The sequence below is a fragment of the Perognathus longimembris genome, chromosome 3, assembly GCF_023159225.1.
Source record: "Perognathus longimembris pacificus isolate PPM17 chromosome 3, ASM2315922v1, whole genome shotgun sequence".
NCBI classification, from domain to species: domain Eukaryota; kingdom Metazoa; phylum Chordata; class Mammalia; order Rodentia; family Heteromyidae; genus Perognathus; species Perognathus longimembris.
Window position 1 is genome coordinate 76918047 of NC_063163.1, and position 20894 is coordinate 76938940.

At 52.9% G+C, this 20894-nt stretch overlaps 1 protein-coding gene across 1 annotated transcript in view; it reads left to right on the forward strand.

Moving 5' to 3' along the window:
- The first annotated feature begins 1366 nt into the window (after nt 1–1366).
- Nucleotides 1367–20894, forward strand: part of Nwd1 (NACHT and WD repeat domain containing 1) — a 29224-nt gene continuing 9696 nt past the window's right edge. The window contains exons 1-10 of the mRNA XM_048342705.1: nt 1367–1396; nt 3305–3404; nt 5555–5671; nt 9908–10205; nt 11082–12351; nt 14200–14403; nt 15790–15949; nt 16283–16400; nt 16940–17098; nt 20461–20658. Coding sequence (XP_048198662.1) covers nt 3321–3404; nt 5555–5671; nt 9908–10205; nt 11082–12351; nt 14200–14403; nt 15790–15949; nt 16283–16400; nt 16940–17098; nt 20461–20658 — 2608 coding nt within the window. The 5' untranslated portion in view covers nt 1367–1396; nt 3305–3320. The remainder of the gene's footprint in view (nt 1397–3304; nt 3405–5554; nt 5672–9907; nt 10206–11081; nt 12352–14199; nt 14404–15789; nt 15950–16282; nt 16401–16939; nt 17099–20460; nt 20659–20894) is intronic.

Consider the following 20894-nt stretch of genomic DNA (forward strand, 5'->3'; position numbering starts at 1 on the left):
TTTTTTCCTTTTTCTTTTTTTTTTAACTTTAATTTATTATGATCTCCTTGATATATGACTGTTAAGGTGTGGGGAGGGGGAGACAGTAGAGACCAGGCCTGGGAAACAAAAAACTTCTTGTCAAATGGTATTTCCCACAGGTTTGGGTCAGCAACCTTACATTATGTAACTAAAACCAAACAACTACTCGACATATAAAGGTCAAAAATAGACCTCTCAGTGGATCACAATAGTTCAAAAGCTATGTATTTATGATTATATAAGACAAGGATAGGGGCTGGGGATATGGCCTAGTGGCAAGAGAGCTTGCCTCGTATACATGAGGCCCTGGGTTCAATTCCCCAGCACCACATATACAGAAAACGGCCAGAAGTGGCGCTGTGGCTCAAGTGGCAGAGTGCTAGCCTTGAGCAAAAGGAAGCCAGGGACAGTGCTCAGGCCCTGAGTTCAAGGCCCAGGACTGGCCAAAAAAAAAAAAAAAACACAAACAAACAAATAAGACAAGGATAAGCAAACTCTATTGTTGATGTTATATTTAAAGTTCTAGGTGGATTTTCTTTGGTGTACGCCTGTATATGTTTTTGGTACACTGTGTATTGTATATATGTCTACATGATCTAGGAAAGGGAAAGAAAAACATGGTGTAAGATATCACAGGAAATGTACACACTGCCCTATTATGTAACTGTACCCCTTTTGCGCAACACCTTGTCAAAAAATTTAATAAATAAATTAAAAATAATAATAATGAACAGGGTATCCTAGCGGCCTATGCTCCCCGGGTCTCCTGGCCCTCCTACCCACTTCCCACAAGCCAGGCCAGGCATGGCAACCCAGCCCAGAGTGTGCCAAGGGCAGCATTGATTTTGGGGGCCCCTGATTTCTGCACCAGGTGACACAGGAGCATGGTGTGTGCCATGGGTGTTTTTCCCATGGCAGGTGCCACTTGCTGGTCCTTCAGTGTGTGGCTGTCACAGCCCAGACACCCCAGTGGTTAATGCCACTTCTGGCTGGATGCCTGCCCGGCAAACCAGTTCCTTGGTCCCAACTATTGCTGGGAGAATTGGGCCAAGAAAGGGAGGGGGGAACCCAGAAAGAACCCCAAACAAAAGTCACTGCAGAGCCAGGGAAATGTGTAACTTGTCTCCCTGTGCTACCCCCCCCCCCCACCCTTTGCCAGCAGTAAGATGGAAGCAGATGGGCAGGACAGCTGGTGGGCCCTGCAGAGGGTTCCCTTCCCTTCCCGGGACCTCCTGCCCCGCTCCCCCCGCCCCCCGGACAGAGTGGGCACTGTGACAGTTGCTTCCTAGGTGGCAATGGTGTGACAGACGGTCCCCACCCTGAACAGCTCCTGGTATGCGAAGATGCACAGTGATGTGGGGCAGCACCATCGGGAGTGAGTACCACGAGGAGGAGCACGGGGGAATGGTCACTAAGCAATGGAGGCCAAGGGGGCCTCTCTGGAGGTCTTGTTTCAGCTGGAAGGTGAATGACAGGCAAATAAACCCAGCAGGTGCCATGCCCCTGGAAACCCAGCACCTAGGAGGCCGAGGCAGGATGGTCATGGGTTTGAGGCCAGCCTCAGCTGCATAGTGATTCCCTGTCCTGTCTCCAAAAAAGGAAGGAAGGAAGGAAGGACGGGGGTAAAAAGGAGGTTGGAGAACTATGCTACAGTACCTACAAAGGCCCTGAGGTTGAAGTGATCCCACAGGCTTGGGGTCATCTTGTTTTTTTGTGGTGTGTGTGTGTATGTGTGTGTGTGTGTGTGTGTGTGTGTGTGTGTGTGTGTGTGTGTGTGTGTGTTTGCTGGTCCTGGGGCTTGAACTGAGAGCCTTTTTTGCTACAGGCTGGTGCTTCACTACTAGAGCCACACGACCACTTCTAGCTTTTTGCTAGTTAATTGTAGATAAGAATCTCATGGACTTTCCTTCCCAGGCTGGCATTGAACTTCAATCCTCAGATCTCAGCCTCCTGAGTAGCTGGGATTACAAGAGTGAGCTGTTATTGCCCGGCACTAGCATTGATTTAAAGCTGGAGTTTTGGGGACTGGGAATGTGGCCTAGTGGTAAAGCGCTTGCCTTGCATGCATGAAGCCCTGGGTTTGATTCCTCAGTACCCACATATGTAGAAAAATATATAGAAAAATAGCTGGAAGTAACACTGTGGCTCAAGTGGTAGAGTGCTAGCCTTGAGCAAAAGGAAGTTCAGGGACAGTGCTCAGGCCCTGAGTTCAAGACCCAAAAGAAGAAGAAGAAGAAGAAGAAGAAGAAGAAGAAGAAGAAGAAGAAGAAGAAGAAGAAGAAGAAGAAGAAGAAGAAGCAGCAGCTGGAGTTTTGTGGGAAAAGATGGGAAGGGACAAGCCATGCTGTGGTGGGGGCGTTTTGGGATGGCCCTGAATTATAGGAAGCTCCCACTGCCTAGGCAGGGGAGGGGTGGGATCCTGGCATCTAGTCTTCCCCCCTGCACACCTGGGTGGGGGTGCAGCTCACACAGAGGCCCCAGAGAGGCAGGTGCTGGGGCGGCCGCTGGTCCCCAGCCTCCACGGCACCTGCAGTTGCTGTGGCGACCATGGAGCTCCTGGGAGAGGAGCAGGTGAGGGCGGCAGCTTTGGAGTGGGGTGAAGACACCTGGATTGCGAAGTCCTGGGCCAGCAGCCTCCCAGAGGAGAAGAGAGGGGAGCAGCCGGTGGTCTTGGTCAGCCCCTCCCACATGAGGGGCCGCCAGCTTGTGGTGTGAGGTCTGGTGCCTGGAGGGCAGCATGAGTCGGGGACCCTTCAGCCCAGACACCCGCCGGCGGCTCCTCCACGGACAAGCCGGGCCCCTGCCAGCCCCGTGGCCCAGCACCGTGACCATCTACCTTAGTGCCACACTCTCAGGTAAGGGCAGGCTGGGCACGCGTGGTGCTCAGGATGCCAGGGCCTGTGCACCCAGGTCCTCTGAAGGCTCTGAGGGAGGGAGTGCCTGGACCCCTCCCTCCAGTTTCTTCTCCAGTTCTTTTCTTTGGGGGGGATCGGTTGCTGGGCTTGAACTCTGGGCCTGGGTGCTGTCCCTGATCTTTAGTACTCAAGGCTGGTGCTCTACCACTTGAGCCACAGCTCAACTTTTTAGTGCTTTACTAGACATGAAAGAGCACATGGACTTTCCTGCCTGGGCTGGCTTTGCATCACGACCCTCAGATCTCAACTTCCTGAGGAAGCTGGGGTTACAGGCCTGAGGCTCAGGTGCCAGGATTATGGTGTGTGGGGGTGGAGATGGCTAGCTGGATGGCTGAGGGCCTCTGGCTGCCTCCTGTAACACCGCCTAGGCTTTGCCTTTCAGACATGGACACGGAGAGAGAGGCCCTGCTGGCCAACGCCTACCCCGAAGTACAAGCCTTCTGCCAGAAGCACGGCCTGATGTTTGAGGTGAGTGCCATGCCCACCCCAGCTCCCTTCCCACTCAGCCCCCAAGGCCTCTCTCCCAACCTTCCTTTCCCTTTTCTCTTTGTCCCAGTCCTGGGGCTTGAACTCAGGGCCTGGGCGCTGTCATTGAGCTTTTGGCTCTACCCCTTGAGCCACAGCTCCACTTCCAGTTTTCTGGTGGTTCATTGGAGATAAGAGTCTCATGGACTTTCCTGCCTGAGCTGGCTTTGAACCGTGATCCTCAGATCTCATCCTCCTGAATAGCTAGGATTACAGGCGACCTCCTGAATTTTCTAAGCAAAGGACTCACATTTTCTTCTTTCAATGGGGCCCTGTAAATTTTCATGCCTACAGCCATGAAAATAGAAGTCCTATGCTGGGTGCCAGTGGCTAACACCCATTATCCCAGTGACTCAGAAAGCTGAGATCTGAGGACTGTGGTTTGAAGCCAGCCTGGGCAGAAAAATCTGTAAGACTCTTTTTTTTTTTTTTTTTTTGTTTTGTTTTTGGCCAGTCCTGGGGCTTGGACTCAGGGCCTGAGCACTGTCCCTGGCTTCTTTTTGCTCAAGGCTAGCACTCTGCCACTTGAGCCACAGCGCCACTTCTGGCCATTTTCTGTATATGTGGTGCTGGGGAATCGAACCCAGGACCTCATGTATATGAGGCAGGCACTCTTGCCACTAGGCCATATCCCCAGCCCGACTCTTTTGTTTTGCTAGTCTTGGGACTTGAATTCAGAGCCTGGGCACTGTACCTCAGCCTGTCTGTACTCAAGGCTAGCACTCTACCACTTGAGCCACAGCACCATTGCTGGATTTTTCTATATATGTGGTGCTGAGGAATTGAACCCAGGGCTTCATGTATCCGAGATGAGTACTTTACCACTAGGCCATATTCCCAGCCCCTCTGTGAGACTCTTATCTCCAGTAAACCACCAGAAAATCAGAAGTGGCACTGTGGCTCAAAGTGGTAGAGCACTGTCCTTGAGCAAGAAACCTCAGGGACAGCACCTAGGCCCTTAGTTCAAACCCCATGAGGGACTGAACAAGAAAAGCGAATTCCTCATTGGGCATGGTGGTGTCTTCCCTCCTCTCCTTCTCCTCATTCCACCTCAGCACTCAGGAGGCAGCTGCAGGAGGACTGGAATTTGAGACCAATCTGTCTCCAAAACAAAGCAAAAAATAAACACACACAGAACTCAGGTCAACGGTGATGGTTTGGGGCCCCTTTCTTGTCCCCTCACGCCGGTGCTCCCAAGTCACCACTGCCAGCTCCAAAGAGACCTGAGCGTGCAGTTGCCAAGGAAAAATCACGGCCTGCAGCTCCTGCCAAAACTACTCGGAACTTCCACACATGTGGGCATGTCCTGCCAGTCCTTCCTGCCCTGTGATTTGGAGTGGGGGTTCTGGCCTTCTGGGCAGCCAGCCTAGCCCCGTGAGTGGTCTTTTCCCCAAGCTGGGTCTGCCTGCTGTTCCTCCAGTTTTCTCTTTGTGTATTTATTTATTGTGCCAGGACTCAGGGCCTAGTCCCACAACTCTGAGTTTGTACATTCAAGCCTGGTGCTCTACCATTTGAGCCGCAGCTCCACTTCTGGTTTTTGAGTAGTTAATTGGAGAAAAGAGTCTCAGAGGGACTTTTCTGCCTGGACCGGCTTCAAACCATGGTCCTCAGATTGCAGCCTCTCGAGCAGGCTTGCAGGCAGGAGCCACCAATGCTTGGCTTGCTGGGGTTTTATATACATTGCAGAGAGGTAGGCGTTCATTGTGGCATTTCCAGACATGTTTATCATGTACAGTCATTGTCATTGTTGTTGTTTTGGCCTGGGCTGTGACCCTCCAATTTTATACTTCCTGCTATAGCTAGAGTGACAGGCTTGTGCCACCACACCCAGGGATGGGTTGCTATGGGGTCACATGAACCTTTCTGCCTGGCTGGCCTCCAGATCCTCCAGATTGCCGTCTCCCCAGAGACACCTCATTTGTTTGCATGTTTGTTTGGCAGTGCTGGGATTTGAACTCAAGGCCTCACCATGATAAGCCAGAACTTACCACGGAGCTATATCACTGGCTCCCAGGCTGCGGGTGGTGACAATGATAAACAGAACTTCCCATTCACCCCAGCCTCTTGACCAAGCCTATGCTTGTCACCCCCAGGTTGTTGATCTGAGGTGGGGTATTCAGGACACGGAGGCCCCGGACCACACGATGACTGAACTCTGCCTGGAGGAACTCAGCCGGTGTCAGGAGACATCCATAGGGCCAACTTTCATTGTGAGTCTGCCGGTTGCCTCAATGTGGGCCTCCCTCCCTACCCACGGAGGGAAGGGGGAAGCATTTGTACCATCAGAACTCTCACACCCCCTGCCCTGCCCACAGCAGACATTACTATCTATCACAGCCCACTCCCTTCCCTCCAAGCTAGCTGGTGCCCAGACATTAGAAGTAGAATGCTGATTCAGGTGAGCTTTGTTTTTGTTTGTTTTTCTGTTTCTTTTGTCAGTCCTAGGGCTTGAACTTAGGTACTGGATGCTGTCCCTGAGCCTCTTTGTGCTCCAGGCTAGTGCTCTGCCACTTGAGCCATGCCACGACCTCTGTTTTTTTTCTGAGTAATTAATTGGAGATAAGAGTCTCAGACTTTTTGGCCCGGGTTGGCTTCGAACCTCAATTATCAGATCTCAGCCTCCTGAGTAGCTAGGATGACAGGTGTGAGCCACCGGTGCCTCACTTGTCCAGATTGTTGAATCTGGAAGGCATTTGAATCCTGACTCATCCTAACTCCATCCCACCTTCCTGCTTATGGAACTTTGGGATTATGGAAAGTATAGAGAAGGAGGAGAAAGCCCTCAGAGTTTGGCTTTATTTATTCATTTATTTTCTGCATGTTGTTGTTGGCGTGAGGTACCTTCAGTTCACATTTTGGCTAACTATGATCCTGGAATGATATTCTAGAGTCTTAGTTTAACACGACATGGAATTCCAGGTATATCCAAAAATGGTGACATGTCATTTCATAAAAATCCTAGAGTAGCCGGCCAGCAAACTACAACCTGATAGGGCAAATCAGCCCCATCCCACTTTTTTTTTTTTTTTTTTTTTTTTTTGCCCGTCCTGGGCCTTGAACTCAGGGCCTGAGCTGTTCCTGGCTTCTTTTTGCTCAAGGCTAGCACTCTGCCACTTGAGCCATGGCGCCACTTCTGGCCGTTTTCTATTTATGTGGTACTGAGGAGCTGAACCTAGGGCTTCATGTATGCGAGGTAAGCACTCTTGCCACTAGGCCATATTCCCAGCCCAGCCCCCTCTCACTTGTATCATATATATGATTTATTGACACCCAGCCATTCTATTCATTGACAAGTGATTATTGGAACTATTCCAGGAGCTTAGAGTGGATGGTCTTTAGAGGGTTTTTGCCAGCCACTGGGCTAGACAGCTAAGGGGAAAAAAATAACATGTCTTTGCAAGATCAACATTAACCACAGGGGCTGGAAATGTGTGCTTGCCTTGCATGCACAAACAAAGCCCTGGGTTCAATTCCTCAGCACCACATAAACAGAAAAAGCCGGAAATGGCTCTGTGGCTCAAGAGGTAGAATGCTAGCCTTGAGCAAAAAGAAGCCAGGGAAGTGCTCAGACCCTGAGTTTAAGCCCCAGGACTGGCAAAAAAAAACCAACCCCATTAATCACAAAGAAGCTTTGAGGCCCTCCAAATAGAAACTCTTTTTTTTTTTTTTTTTTTTTTTTGAGAGCTGTTTTCTAGGAAACTGGGGAGAACTAGACAAGAAGGGGGAAGTGATGGAGTTCAAAGTTCACAGCCCTTGCTCCTCAGGCCTGTGTGAGGGACTGGGTTCCATCCCCAGCACCTTAACACAATAACAACAATAATAAATTATTACAATCCATGTGTTCTAATATTTGCAAGGCTTGGCACCCAGGCTTGTAAATCCCTTCCTTCACAATTCTATTTCCAGGCTTTTAGATTTAATTTTCCAATGAAACCTGAAGATTAGGCAGCTAGGCATCCATGGTGCATGCCTATAATCCTGGCTACTCAGGAGGCTGAGATCTGAGGATTCCAGTTCAAAGCCAGCCAAAGCAAGATAGCCTTTGAGACTCTTATCTACAGTGATCCAGCAAAAAGCTGGAAGTGGAGGTGTGGCTCAAGTAGTAGAACTCCATCCAGCTTTAAGTAAAAAGCATACAACCCTGAACTCAAGTTTTAGTAACAGCACATATGTATTTTTTAAGCCAATCAATGAGACACACACTTGTAATCCTAGCAACTCAGGAGGTAAAGATTGTGAGGATCTTGTTCAAGGCTAGCTTGGGTAAAAATGTTCATGAGACCCCATCCCAATCAATAAGGCTGTGTACTGGGCAGAGGCCTGTCATCCCTGCTTACCAAGGAAGCCGTAAGTAGGATTGGGTTCTAGTCTGGCACTGAGCAAAAGAGCGAAACTCCATCCAGACTATTTGACTAAGGCTGAAAAGGTTGGAGATTTGGCTGCAGTAGCAGCGCCTCCAAGGGCCCCCCAGAGCCTGGCGTTTTCTGGTGGCTCCCCAAGCCCCCTGCAGCTGCCTTGTGCTTTTCCTGGCCTGCGATTGGTGGTGGGGGGTGGTTGGGGACAAGGTAGCAGCTCTCTCCACCCATCCCAGGAGTCTCCCCAAGGCCCCCAGCTGGTGGTCCCCATGTCCTCCCGCCTCTCTCCTGATCCAGGCACTATGTGTCCCTCCCCACACTCTGATCTGGGGACCTCCCATGATACCCCGGGTGCCAAGTCATTAGGCATCTGGCAGCCAGCCGGCTCCCAGGGGCTTGGTGTCTCCCTGGCTACCAGTGTCTCCAGCACCCACAGGGCCCCAAGAGGCTCCTGGGGGAGCTGGTAATGCTCCTCGCTCAGATCCTGCACACCCCACTCGGTGTGTGCACCCACAAGCCAGTCCTAGGGGCTGAATTCCGGGCCTGCATGCTGTCCCTTAGCTTTTGTGCTCAAGGCTGGCAATCTACTATTTGAGCCACAGCTCCACTTTCCAGCTTTTTGGTAGCTCATTTGGAGATATGAATCTCACAGACTTCCTTTCCTGCCCAGGCATGAGCCTCTGATCTCAGCCTCTTGAGTGGCTGGAATTACAGGCATGAACCATGTCACCCAACCACAGTCAGAGTTTCTTTGGGAGCTGTTAGTCAGCTAGCCCCAGCCATCCCAGGAGCACAGTATGGCGATGGCTCCTCCTCTGGAGTCGGAGGCAGGAAGATCTGTTTAACCCAGGAGTTTGAGGCCAGCCTGGTCCACTTAGTGAGATCCTGTCAACTCCCACTTTCTCTGTCTGTCTGTCCCTCTCACACACACTAAGAGCAACCACGCTTACCTCGGGTTCCCATATCCACATTTGCAGATGAAAGGTGACTTTTGGAGGGAAGAAAAGGGAGGTGGGAAGTGTTTTTAAGACAGAGTCTCACTATGTAGCCCAGACTTGTCTTGAACTCACAATACACCTGCCTTCACCTCTCAAGTGCTGGAATTACAGGCATGTTCACTGCACTCAATTTCTACCCGTTCTGTGTGTGTGTGTGTGTTACTGGGCATTGAACCTACAACCTTGAACTTGCTAGGCAGGTGTTCTTCCATTTAAAAAAAAATTTTTTTTTTTTGCCAGTCCTGGGCCTTGAACTCAGGGCCTGAGCACTGTCCCTGGCTTCTTTTTGCTCAAGGCTAGCACTCTGCCACTTGAGCCACAGCACCACTTCTGGTCATTTCCTATATATGTGGTGCTGGGGAATCGAACTCAGGGCTTCATGTATACAAGGCAAGCACTCTTGCCACTAGGCCATATTCCCAGCCCGTGCTCTTCCATTTGAGCCAGGTCTCCAGCCTTTTAATTGCTTTATTTATCTTTTTATACTTTATTAATTTAATTAATTTTATTTATTATCTTTTACTTATCTCTTTTTTCTTTTCTTGCCTTGGCCAGCCTATACGATGACCCTCTATTCTATGCCTCCAGTGTGACTGGCAGGACAGAGTCATGCCATTGTGCCTGGCTTCTTTTTTTTTTTTTTTTTTGCCAGTCCTGGGGCTTGAACTCAGGGCCTGAGCACTGTCCCTGGCTTCTTTTTGCTCAAGGCTAGCATTCTACTACTTGAGTCACAGCGCCACTTCTGGCTTTTTCTATATATGTGGTGCTGAGGAATCAAACCCAGGGCTTCATGTATATGAGGCAAGCACTCTACCACTAGGCCACATTCCCAGCCCCACCTGGCTTCTTGATTTGAGATGAAATCTTCCTTTTTGCCTCAGCTAGCCCTGAACTGCAGTCCTCCTGATCTTTACCTCTTGAGTGGCTGGGATTACAGGCACAAGCCACCATGGCCAGCTACCTGCACTTCATGTCATTATTTCCAAGTTTTTACCCCCACATCGATGATCGGGGCTCAGGATGTTTCATGCGTGGTCACAGGACTGGCACGTGTGTCCATGTGTGTCTCTACTGTCTCCCACCTCCCCGCCAGGCCCTGCTGGGTGACCGCTATGGCCCCTGTCCTGTCCCTGGGCTGATCAAGGAGCAGGAGTGGGAGGCGCTGAGGGCCCCGCTGACTGCTAGGCCTCAAGACCTGGAGCTGGTGGCTCGGCGCTTCCAGAGGGATGAGAATGCTGTGCCCCCCACCTACGTGCTGCAGGAACCGGATGTTGGGGAGGCCCATGGGCCTGAGGAGGCCTCCCTGACCTCTGTCCTTCGTGGGGGTGCACAGGAGGCCTGGAGGCTGGGCCTCCTCAACCAGGAGCAGTGGCATCGCTACCATCGCTCAGGTGAGGCCGGGCTGCCACCACATGGGGGACTCGCTGGACCAGGGAAGCATGGCAGCCCAACCTGGCATGTGGCTCCACAGTTCTGGAAAAAGCTATCAGGTTGTTTTTTGTTTTTGTTTTTACCAATCCTGGGGCTTGAGCTCAGGGCCTGGGTGCTGTCTTTGAGCTTTTTCACTTAAGGGCTGGCACTCTACCACTTGAGCTACAGCTCCATTTCTGGCTTTTTGCTGGTTTACTGGAGATAAGAGTGAGCCACCAGCATGAGCCTGGCCAGGGTAGACTTTGGTGTGGCTGCTGTCTTTGACTTGAAGATGGAGCCTGTCTCTAGGGCATGGTGAGAATGAACCTCAGTGGAGCCCAGAATGCCTCCAAAAATAACAGCCCCATTGTGAGCATGCTTCCAAAACACTAGCCTCCAGGGAGAGAGGCAGGCATGGGTCTGCCTGTGATTCTAGAAAATACCAATGCCCAGAGCCTCGCCCCATTACTGTTGCCTGTCCTCCAACTTACTCAGGAGGCTGATGTCTGAGAGGTCAAGGTTCAAAACCAGCTTGGACAGGAAAGTCCATGAGATTCCAATGAGCCACCAAAAAGCCAGCAATGCAGCTGAGAATGTGGGTTAGTGGTAGAGTGCTCGCCTAGCATGCATGAAGCCCTGGGTTTGATTCCTCAGCACCACATACACAGAAGAAGCCAGAAGTGTACCTGTGGCTCAAGTGGTAGAGTGCTAGCCTTGAGCAAAAAGGAGCCAGGAACAGTGCTCAGACCCTGAGTTCAACCCCCCACCCCACCCCACTCCAGAGTCTCCCTGCCCCCTTGTCCCCCCCTCCCCCCCGCCAGCCAGTGGCTCCCTCTCTTCCCCCGTTGCTCTTCCAGTCCTCGAGTGGGAGCTGGACAGCGGGGTGCTGCGCCCTGGGGCGGCGCAGGGGGCCACCGTGTTCCTGCGTGAGATCTCGGACCTCCACAAACACATCCTGGACCACTGCGCGCTACAGGCGGTGGACCGCCTGCCCGACGGCTGCCTGGACACTGACGCCCAGAGCCTTCTCCACCGCCTCAAGGGGCGCCTGGCGGAGGCGCACCCCGAAGTCGTCAAGGCCCATCCCGTGCCGTGGAGCCGGGACCTGCTGAACCCGAAGAACAAGGCGCACGCGCGCTACCTCCGGGAGCTCAGCGAGCAGTTCGTGGCCAGGGCCCATCACCAGATCCTGGAGGGGCTGCGGGAGCGGGACGCCGCCCCGCTCCCCCTGGCCTGGCTCTACCAGGAGCTGCACCACCACCTGCGCCAGGGCGCCGAGGCCGCCGCCACCTTCTGCGGCCGCCTGGACCTGCTAGCCCGGCTGGGGCGGCGGCTGCGGGCCGACGATGGGCGGCCCCACGCGCCCCTTGTGCTGTTTGGGTCCCCGGGCGTGGGGAAGACCGCCCTGCTGTGCAAGCTGGCAGGGGACACGGCGGGGCTGTTGGGGCGCAGGACGGTCACCGCGCTGCGGGTGCTGGGGTCGTCCGGGAGGAGCATGGACGCCTGCCAGCTCGTCCAGTCCCTGGCCTTCCAGGTGTGCCTGGCCTTCGGGCTGCCCCCGCCACCCGCCCAGGTCCTGGCCCGGCGCAGCTGCCTGGTGCAGTTTCTTCACGCACTGCTCCACACCGTGGCGCGGAGAAACTGCGAGTCCTTGGTGCTCATCCTGGATAACGTCGACGGCCTGGACACGATCGGCCCTTCTGGGGGGCTCCCCTGGCTGCCCGCCCGCTGTCCCCCCAGAGTGCACCTCATCCTGTCTGTCTGCTCGGGGCAGCACGGCGTTCTGGACACCCTGCGGCGGACGCTGCGAGACCCCGACGTCTTCTTCGAGGTGCCTCCGCTGACTGCCAGCCAGGGGCAGGACATGGTGGGGCGGCTGCTGGCGGCCGCCGGGAGGACGCTGAGCCCCGTGCAGAGGGCCGCGCTCTGGGCCTGCCTCCCGGAGTGCGGCCACCCCTGGCGGCTGAGGCTGGCCTTCGAGGAGGCCCGCAGGTGGGCCTCCTTCACCGTGCCCGCTCCCCTGGCCGCCACCGCCCCCGAGGCCGCACACCAGCTCTGCCGCCGCCTGGAGGACACGCACGGCCAGCTCCTGGTGGCCCACGTCCTGGGCTACCTCGCTGCGTCCCGGTGAGCCTCACAGCGGGCCGGAGGTTCCTACTCCTTGTTTTTCTGGTGCGGGTCCTGGGGCTTGAACTCAGGGCCCCTGAGCTTATTGGTTTGGCTCAGGGCTGGTGCCCTACCACTTAAACCACAGCTCCACTTCTGGTTTTTTGACAGTTCTCATGGACATTTATGCTTGGGCTGGCTTTTGAACCGTGAGCCTCAGATCTCAACCTCCTGAGTGTCTGGAGTTACAGATGTGAACCACCAGTCCCTGGTTTTATTACTTTTTAAATTTCTTTTTCATTTTTTTCTTTTTTTCCAGTCCTGGGCCTGAGCACTGTCCCTGGCTTCTTTTTGCTCAAGGCTAGCGCTCTACCACTTGAGTCACAGTGCCACTTCCGGCTTTTTCTATGTGGTACTGAGGAATGGAATCCAGGGCTTCATGCATGCAAGGCTGCAAGGCAAGCTCTCTACCACTAAGCCACATTCCCAGCCCTTAATTTTCTATTTTAGTAGTATGAATCAGTTGTATAAAGGGGTTTCATTGTGGTGTTTTTATCATTGTGTACCATGGAACACCCTAAGCAAATTAACCCCATCCATCACTGGCTGGCTTTGAATCATGATCCTCCAGATCTCAGATTCCTGAATGGCTGGGATTACAGGCATGAGTCACCGGTACCCACCCCAAAGGATTTATTTTTTTATGCCAGGCCCGGGGTCTTGAACTCACAGCCTCAGTAGTGTCCTTGAGCTTTTTTTGCTCAAGGCTAGCACTCTACTACTTGAGCCACAGCGAGACTTCCAGCCTTTTCTGTTTATGTGGTGCTGAGGAATCGAACCTAGGGCTTCGTGCATGCAAGGCAACCACTCTACCACTAAGCCACATTCCCAGCCCAGGATTTTTTTTTTTTAGGAAGCAAGCACTCTTGCCACTAGGCCATATTCCCAGCCCCAGGATTTTTTTGGCCAGTCCTGGGGCTTGGACTCAGGGCGTGAGCACTGTCCGTGGCTTCTTTTTGCTCAAGGCTAGCACTCTGCCACTTGAGCCACAGCACCACTTCTGGCCATTTTCTGTATATGTGGTACTGGGGAATTGAACCCAGGGCCTCATGAATACGAGGCAGGCACTCTAGCCACTAGGCCATATCCCCAGCCCCCAGGATTTTTTTTTAATCTAAGTTTTTATATGGCAATAATTTCAAATGTACAGATGATTGCAGTAATGGAGTGGGGGATTTGCCACTGCTGTGGCTTCCTGGCCTGGGTGAAGCTGCTGCTTCCAGCTGCCATTGGTAGCTACAGATTTCTGGGCACTAGGGGCTCACACCTACCTATCTTTCTAGCTGCTCAGGAGGCTGAGGTCATGGTTCAAAACCAGCCCAAGCAGGAAAGTCCGTGAAACTCTTATCTCCAGTGAACCACTAGGAAACTGGAAGTGGCGCTGTAGCTCAAGTGGTAGAGTGAAAAAGAGCAACTTTGAGCAACTTGAGCAAAAAGAGCTCAGGGACAGAGCTCAGGCCCTGAGTTCAAGCCCCATGAAAAAGAGGAGTGAGGAAAAGGGGGGAATGGAAGAAGGAAGGAAAAAAGGGGGGAAGGAAGGAAGGCAAGCTGTATTCCAGAGGAACCTGGGCGCTCCACCCTTTAGCTGATCCTGGTAGATGCACCTCAGATTTCCTGCTAAACCCAGATTCCATGAGCAGCCTGGGTCCGCAGAGAAGGAGGATGAGAGGGTGGAGGTGAGCAGGGTCTGCACCCTTCTTCCTCTCTGGCCATAGTCCCTAACAGGCTGCTGGTTCTTGGGGCAATGGGAGACTCCAGGAGCGATGGGGAACCCCAGGCCTGTTCTGCAGCCTCCCCCTCCTGCCACAGGTATGGCCTCTCTGAAGCCGAGCTGAAGGATGTGCTGTCCCTGGATGAGGTTGTGCTGTGCCATGTGTACCAGGCCTGGACGCCACCCAGCCGCCAGGTGCTGCGCTTCCCACCATTGCTCTGGGTGCGGCTGCGGCGAGACCTGGGCCACTGCCTGGCCAGGCGGCCCACAGATGGCTGCACCCTCCTCGCCATTGCCCACAGGTAGGCCCGGTGGGGAGGCAAGGTGCAGGGACGGCCTGGTGAGGAGGCAAGGTGTGGGGACCTCGAAAACCAAGCCACTTAGTGTGGACCAAGCCCTTAGTCTGGCATCCCGGAACACAGTTCATATGGGGCTTGGAATAGGGGGGAGTCTGGAAGCTGGGGTGAACCCAAGTCCTCCAGCATGCTAAGGAAGTACCCTAACACTGGAGCCACAGCTCCAGTCTGGCTTTTTGCTGGTTTTATTGGAGATTAGTCTCACAGGGCTTTCCTGCCCAAGCTGGCTTCAAACTGCAATCTTTAGATCTCAGCCTCTTGTGTTGCTGGGATTACAGGTGTGAGCTGCTAGCACTGCCCCCTTTTCCTTTTTTTTTTTCTTTAAATTTTTTTATTTAATTCTTGTATTTTTTGTTTATCTATGTTTTTTCCAGTCCTGGGGTTTGAACTCAGGACCTGGGCACTGTCCCTGAGCTTCTTTTGCTCAAGGCTAGCACTCTACCACTTGAGCCACAGCACCACTTCCAGCTCTTTCTGTGGTACTGAGGAATCAAATCCAGGGGCTTCATGCATGCTAGACAAACACTCTACCATACTCTGAGTCCCTCTGTTTTTCTTTTTCTTTATTATTTATTTATTTATTTATTTATTGGCCAGTCCTGGGCCTTGGACTCAGGGCCTGAGCACTGTCCCTGGCTTCTTCCCGCTCAAGACCAGCACTCTGCCACCTGAGCCACAGCGCCCCTTCTGGCCATTTTCCATATATGTGGTGCTGGGGAATCGAACTGAGAGCTTCATGTGTAGGAGGCAAGCACTCTTGCCACCAGGCCATATTCCCAGCCCTTTCTTTATTATTGTCTTGCCAATTCTGGGACTTGAACTCAGGGCCTGGATGCTGTCCCTGAGCCTTTTTATGCTCAAGGTTAGTGCTCTGCCACTTTGAGCCAGGGTTCTACTTCAGATTGTGTGGTTAATTGGAGATAAGAGTCTCAAGAACTTTTCTGCCAGGGCTGGCTTCAAAATATGATCCTCAGATCTCAACTTCCTGAGTAGCTAGGATTGCAGGTGTGAGCCACCGACATCCAGCTTGTTTTTCTTCTTTCAAAAGTAGGAGAGTCTTGCTATTTTGGTCCAGGTTAGCTTTGAACTCCTGGACAAATAACCCTCTTACCTCAGCCTGGCAAGTTGCTGGGACTACAGGTGGGCATCACTGTGCCTGGATGAATGAGATAAAGCACAGATGGGGGCTAGTGCAGTGGGCAGGTGCACTTGGTAACTTACAGGCAGAAAAGGAGGGACTGGCGTTGGGGACCTGGCTGGAGGAAGCCTGGCGGGAGTCTGGCAGCTGGCTGCTGTCCCCTGAGCCATTGGCCTGTGCCCTCGTCCCTGCAGGCAGCTGGCTGAGGTGGTGGCAGTGCGCTACTTGTCAGGACCTGAGAAAGCCAAGAGGCACAGTGTCCTGGCAGACTTCTTCTCGGGCGCCTGGAGCCAGGGCACCAAAAAGCTCATCACCCTGCCGCTTGTGGGGAGGCCTCTGAATCTGGACCGCAAGGTGAGGCATCTAGGAGAAGCCTACAGCCCCTCAGGGGTCCCTGGGAGGGTGGGGGTGCAGTCCTTCCTCCCCAACTTCATCATCGTCTTCATCACCATAGACATGGGATCTCACCATGTAGTACAGTGGCTGGAACTACAGATGTGAACCTCAGTGGCCGGCAGTGCCATTATTTTGTAACACTTTCTGACAGACTCCTACATATCCTCAGAGGCCCAGCTGCAGTGCCCTCTCCTGGAGAAAACCTTTGCTGTGTGAGCCTCAAGGCCCTCCTGAGGCCTGGCCTCTCCAGCACGTGGGGCCGGCCTGGCAGAGTCCCCTCTCCCCCTGCAGGTGGCTGCTCAGCCGCTGTGGTTCTCCGACTCCGTGGCCAACGTGCGGAGGCTGCAGGAGCTGCCCCGACACCTGCTGCTCTCGGGCCGCACGCAGGAGCTGAAGCAGGACGTGCTGGGTAGGGCAGGGCCCAGAGCACCCTACCTGGGGCCTGAGATGTGTGCAGGAAGTGAGGGCATCAGGGCTGAGGGAGGGGCACTGGGTGTGTCATTGCGCCAGGACGCCCATTTCACCCCAGGACTATCCCGGACTAATGTCAACAGTGCAAGGGAAGACCTGAGCCCAGCATGACAGACACTACTACCCATGCACCCTAGGGTCTCCTGTCTACTCACCTGCCTGTCCACCCACCCACCCACCTACCTGTGCATCCATCTATCCACCCGTCCATCTGTCCATCCATCCATCCACCCATCCATCCATCCATCCACCAGCCCATCCATCTTCCTGTTTCTTCCTCCTTCGCCAGTAGAAACCACTGGCCATGCCACCTTGGAGACAGAGGTCCTCCATGTGTGGGGAGCAGACACAGGGTGTCTCTCTGTACCCCACAAGGCACAGCTCCACCCCACCCCCTAGAGCCCTGCAGCCCCCAGTGCCTGTGGAGCCCCGGACTGGGGGAGGGGACTCCCCATATCCTCTCTCCTGTGCCCACAGGGAACATGAGCTGGCTGGTGTGCCGGGGGCTCTCAGCGGGCCTGGAGGCCCTGCTGGATGACTTTGACCTCTGTACCCCACATCTCCGCTGCCCCGAGGTTAGTCTGATCCGAGAGGCCATCCAGCTCTGCTGCCCAGCTGTGGAGCTCCGAGGCATGGGTGAGTGGGTGTGGCCTGCCTGGCCTGGAGCACGCTCTGCCCTGGCTTCTGGCAACTTCTAGGAGCCCCCAAATTGCATCTTCTCCAACATCCCCCTTCCCTAGTGAGCCAGTGGGTTTCTTCACAGCACCAGCTGCTATAGTTTGGAACTTAAAATGTACTTTGAATTTTCAGAAAATTTGAAAAACTAAGAACAACCAATGGACAAGTTAATAACTTCTTCGTCACTTAATTGGAGATAAGGGTCTTATGGAGTTTCCTGCCCGAGCTGACTTCTAACTGTGATCCTCAGATCTCAGCCTCCTGAGTAGCTGGGATGACAGGTGTGAGCCCCCAGTGGCCTGCTAGCTTCAGTTACTTTTCAGAGACTATTATGTGATGATGATGATGATGATGATGATGATGATGATTGCTCCTGGACCGGCTTCAGTTTTTGGTGCTTCCTACCCAGGCATCCTTGTTAGCTGAGATTATAGGCCGCGTCCCATCATGCCCAATCTTGTATACTCAGATGGGGGTCTTGCTCACATTTAGCTTGGGGTGACCGCCATCTGTGATCCTTGGCCATGAATAAGAACTTTAGACCTCACAGTGTTGGCTGAAATTTGATCTCTGCCACTTGCTGGCAATGAGAACTTGTAAGTGCTGTGTGATCCCTCCACAATCACCCTCAGCCCCCTCCATTCACAAACCACAGCTCCCCAGACACACAGCTGAGGCATAGTGACAGAGCCCACCACAAGAGGGCACTAGGTGACATCCGAGAGCTCTCCAAGCCTTTCGGAACATTCACCAAGCTTGGCAAAAGGAAACAACATCCTTCAAGAATTGGTGTTTCAGGGCTGGGAATGTAGCCTAGTGGTAGAGTGCTTGTCTAGCATGCATGAAGCCCTGGATTTGATTCTTCAGCACCACATAAACAGAAAAAGCCGGAAGTGGCTCTATGGCTCAAGTGGTAGAGCGCTACCCTTGAGCAAAAGGAAGCTCAGGGACAGTGCTCAGACCCTCAAGTGGTAGAGCGCTACCCTTGAGCAAAAGGAAGCTCAGGGACAGTGCTCAGACCCTCAAGTGGTAGAGCGCTACCCTTGAGCAAAAGGAAGCTCAGGGACAGTGCTCAGACCCTGGGTCCAAGCCCCAGGACTGGCAAAAAAAAAAAAAAATTGGTGTTCAAGCCGGGAGCTAGTGGCTCCAGCTAGGTATCTAGCAGGAGGCTGAGAGCTGAGGATTGTGGGTTCAAAGCCAGTTGGCAAGAAAGTCTGAGAGACTCTTGTTAGCACTCTACCACTTGAGCCACAGGTCCACTTCCAGTTTTCTGGTAGTTCATTAGTAATGTCTAATGGACTTTTTTTTTTTTTTTTTTGCCAGTCCTGGGCCTTGGACTCAGGGCTTGAGAACTGTCCCTGGCTTCTTTTTGCTCAAGGCTAGCACCTGCCACTTGAGCCACAGCACCATTTCTGGCCATTTTCTATATATGTGGTGCTGGGGAATCGAACCCAGGGCTTCATGTATACGAGGCAAGCACTCTTGCCACTAGGCCATATTCCTAGCCCCTCTAATGGACTTTCCTATCTGGGCTTACAGGTATAAGCCACCAGCTGGCTTAGTGAGACTCTTACACCCAATATCTGATCCTGTTTCTTTTTTACTGATACCAGAATTTGAACTCACAACCTTGAACTTGCTTGGCAGGGTCTCTAACCCTTGAACCACACCCTGAACCCTGTTTGCTTTTTTATTTTATTTTTCCAGTGCTGGGCTTGAACTCAGAGGCTGGGCACTGTCCCTGAGCTTCTTTTAACTCAAGGCTAGCACTGTATCACTTGAGCCACAGCACCACTTCTGGCTTTTTCTGTTTATATGGTACTAAGGAATCGAACCTAGGGTTTCATGCATACTAGGCAAGCACTCTACCACTAATCCACATTCCCAGCCCTCCCTGTTTGCTTTAGTTACTTTTTTTTTGCCAGTTCTGGACACTGTCCCTGAGCTTCTTTTGCTCAAGGCTAACACTCTACCACTTGAGTCACAGCTCCAATTCCAGCTTTTTTTTTTTTTTTTTTTTTTTGCCAAACCTGGGGCTTGGGATTCAGGGCCTGAGTGTTGTCCCTGGTTTCTTTTTGCCCAAGGCTAGTACTCTACCTCTTGAGCCACAGCACCACTTCTGGCTTGTTCTGTGTATGTGGTGCTGAGGAATTGAGCCCAGCGCTTTATGCATCCTAGGCAAGCACTCTACCATTAAGCCACATGCCTGGCCCTGCTTTAGTTACTTTTTAGTTATGGTTTCCTATTTGTGCCTGGGTTGGCCTGGCCTACATCTATCTCCATGTGGCCCATATGACTGGTGGGCACACTCTGCCCTGTGGGATTGTTTGAGATGAGGGTCTCTCTCTCACTCTCTGGGAATCTTTCCTCTTTTATTTATTTATTTATTTATTTTTGCCAGTCTTGGGCCTTGGACTCAGGGCCTGAGCACTGTCCCTGGTTTCTCTTTGCCCAAGGGTAGCACTCTACCACTTGAGCCACAGCGCCACTTCTGGCCGTTTTCTATATATGTGGTGCTGGGGAATCGAACCTAGGGCTTCATGTATATGAGGCAAGCACTCTTGCCACTAGGCCATGTTCCCAGCTCTCTCTCACTCTCTTGTGGTTCTGGGACTTGAACTCTGGACCTGGGCACTGTTCCTGAGCTTCTTTTGCTCAAGGTGAGTGATCTACCGCTTGAGCCACAGTGCCACTTCCAGCCTTTTCTGAATAGTTTATTGGAGTTAAGAGTCTCACGGGGGTGGGGGGGTGGCTGGGGACTAGTGGCAAGAGTGCCTGCCTCATATACATGAGGCCCTGGGTTCGATTCCCCAGCACCACATATACAGAAAATGGCCAGAAGTGGCGCTGTGGCTCAAGTGGCAGAGTGCTAGCCTTGAGCAAAAAGAAGGCAGGGACAGTGCTCAGGCCCTGAGTTCAAGCTCCAGGACTGGCAAAAAAAAAAAAAAAAAAAAAAAAGAATCTCATGGAGTTGGCTTTGAACTGTGGATCCTCAGATCTCTGCCTTCTGAGTAGTTGGAATGACAGGTGCCCAACCAAGTTTGCTCTTTGTTATTGTTGCTTTTGAGACAGAGTCTCACTATGTGGCCTTCTCTGGCTTCAAAGTTGTGATCCTCCTGCCTCAGCCTCCTAAGAACTGGGATTATAGGTACACCCTGGGAGGGTAGGAAGAGGAGGGCAGAAAGAGGAGAATGATGTAAGGAAGAAGAGTGGAGAAGGGGAGAGAATTCAGAGGTCTCAGGTGTCTGGACATTTGGGGGGTTCCATGGACGGGCCTGGGGGTTCAGTCTGGCACCTAACAAGGGTCCCTTCCATCGTAGAGAAGAGCATCCTGTACACAGAGCTCCTGGCCCGGCTCCATTTCTTCTCCAAGTCCCACCCCATGTTGGTGGGGCAGCTGTGCCAGCAGGCCCAGAGCTGGCTCCGTGCATGCCCGCACCCTGTGCTGGTACCCCTGGCCGGGTTCCTGCAGCCCCCCGGAGTACCCCTGCGGGCCACCCTCACCGGCTGTCACAAGGGTGAGTGGCTCCTGCCTTCCTACTCAGGGCTCCCCTGTGCCAGGTGGAAGGCCCAGGCACCGCGTGTACCTGTCTGCCTCGTCCCTCTGCCACCCCCCTCCCACAGTAAACAGTACTTATGAGCCTGAAGCTAGCTGGGGAGCCCCAGGGGGCTGGCTTTTTGGTGATTCATTGGAGATAGTGTCATGGGCTTTCCTGCTTGGGCTAGCTTTGAACAGTGATCCTTAGATTTCAGC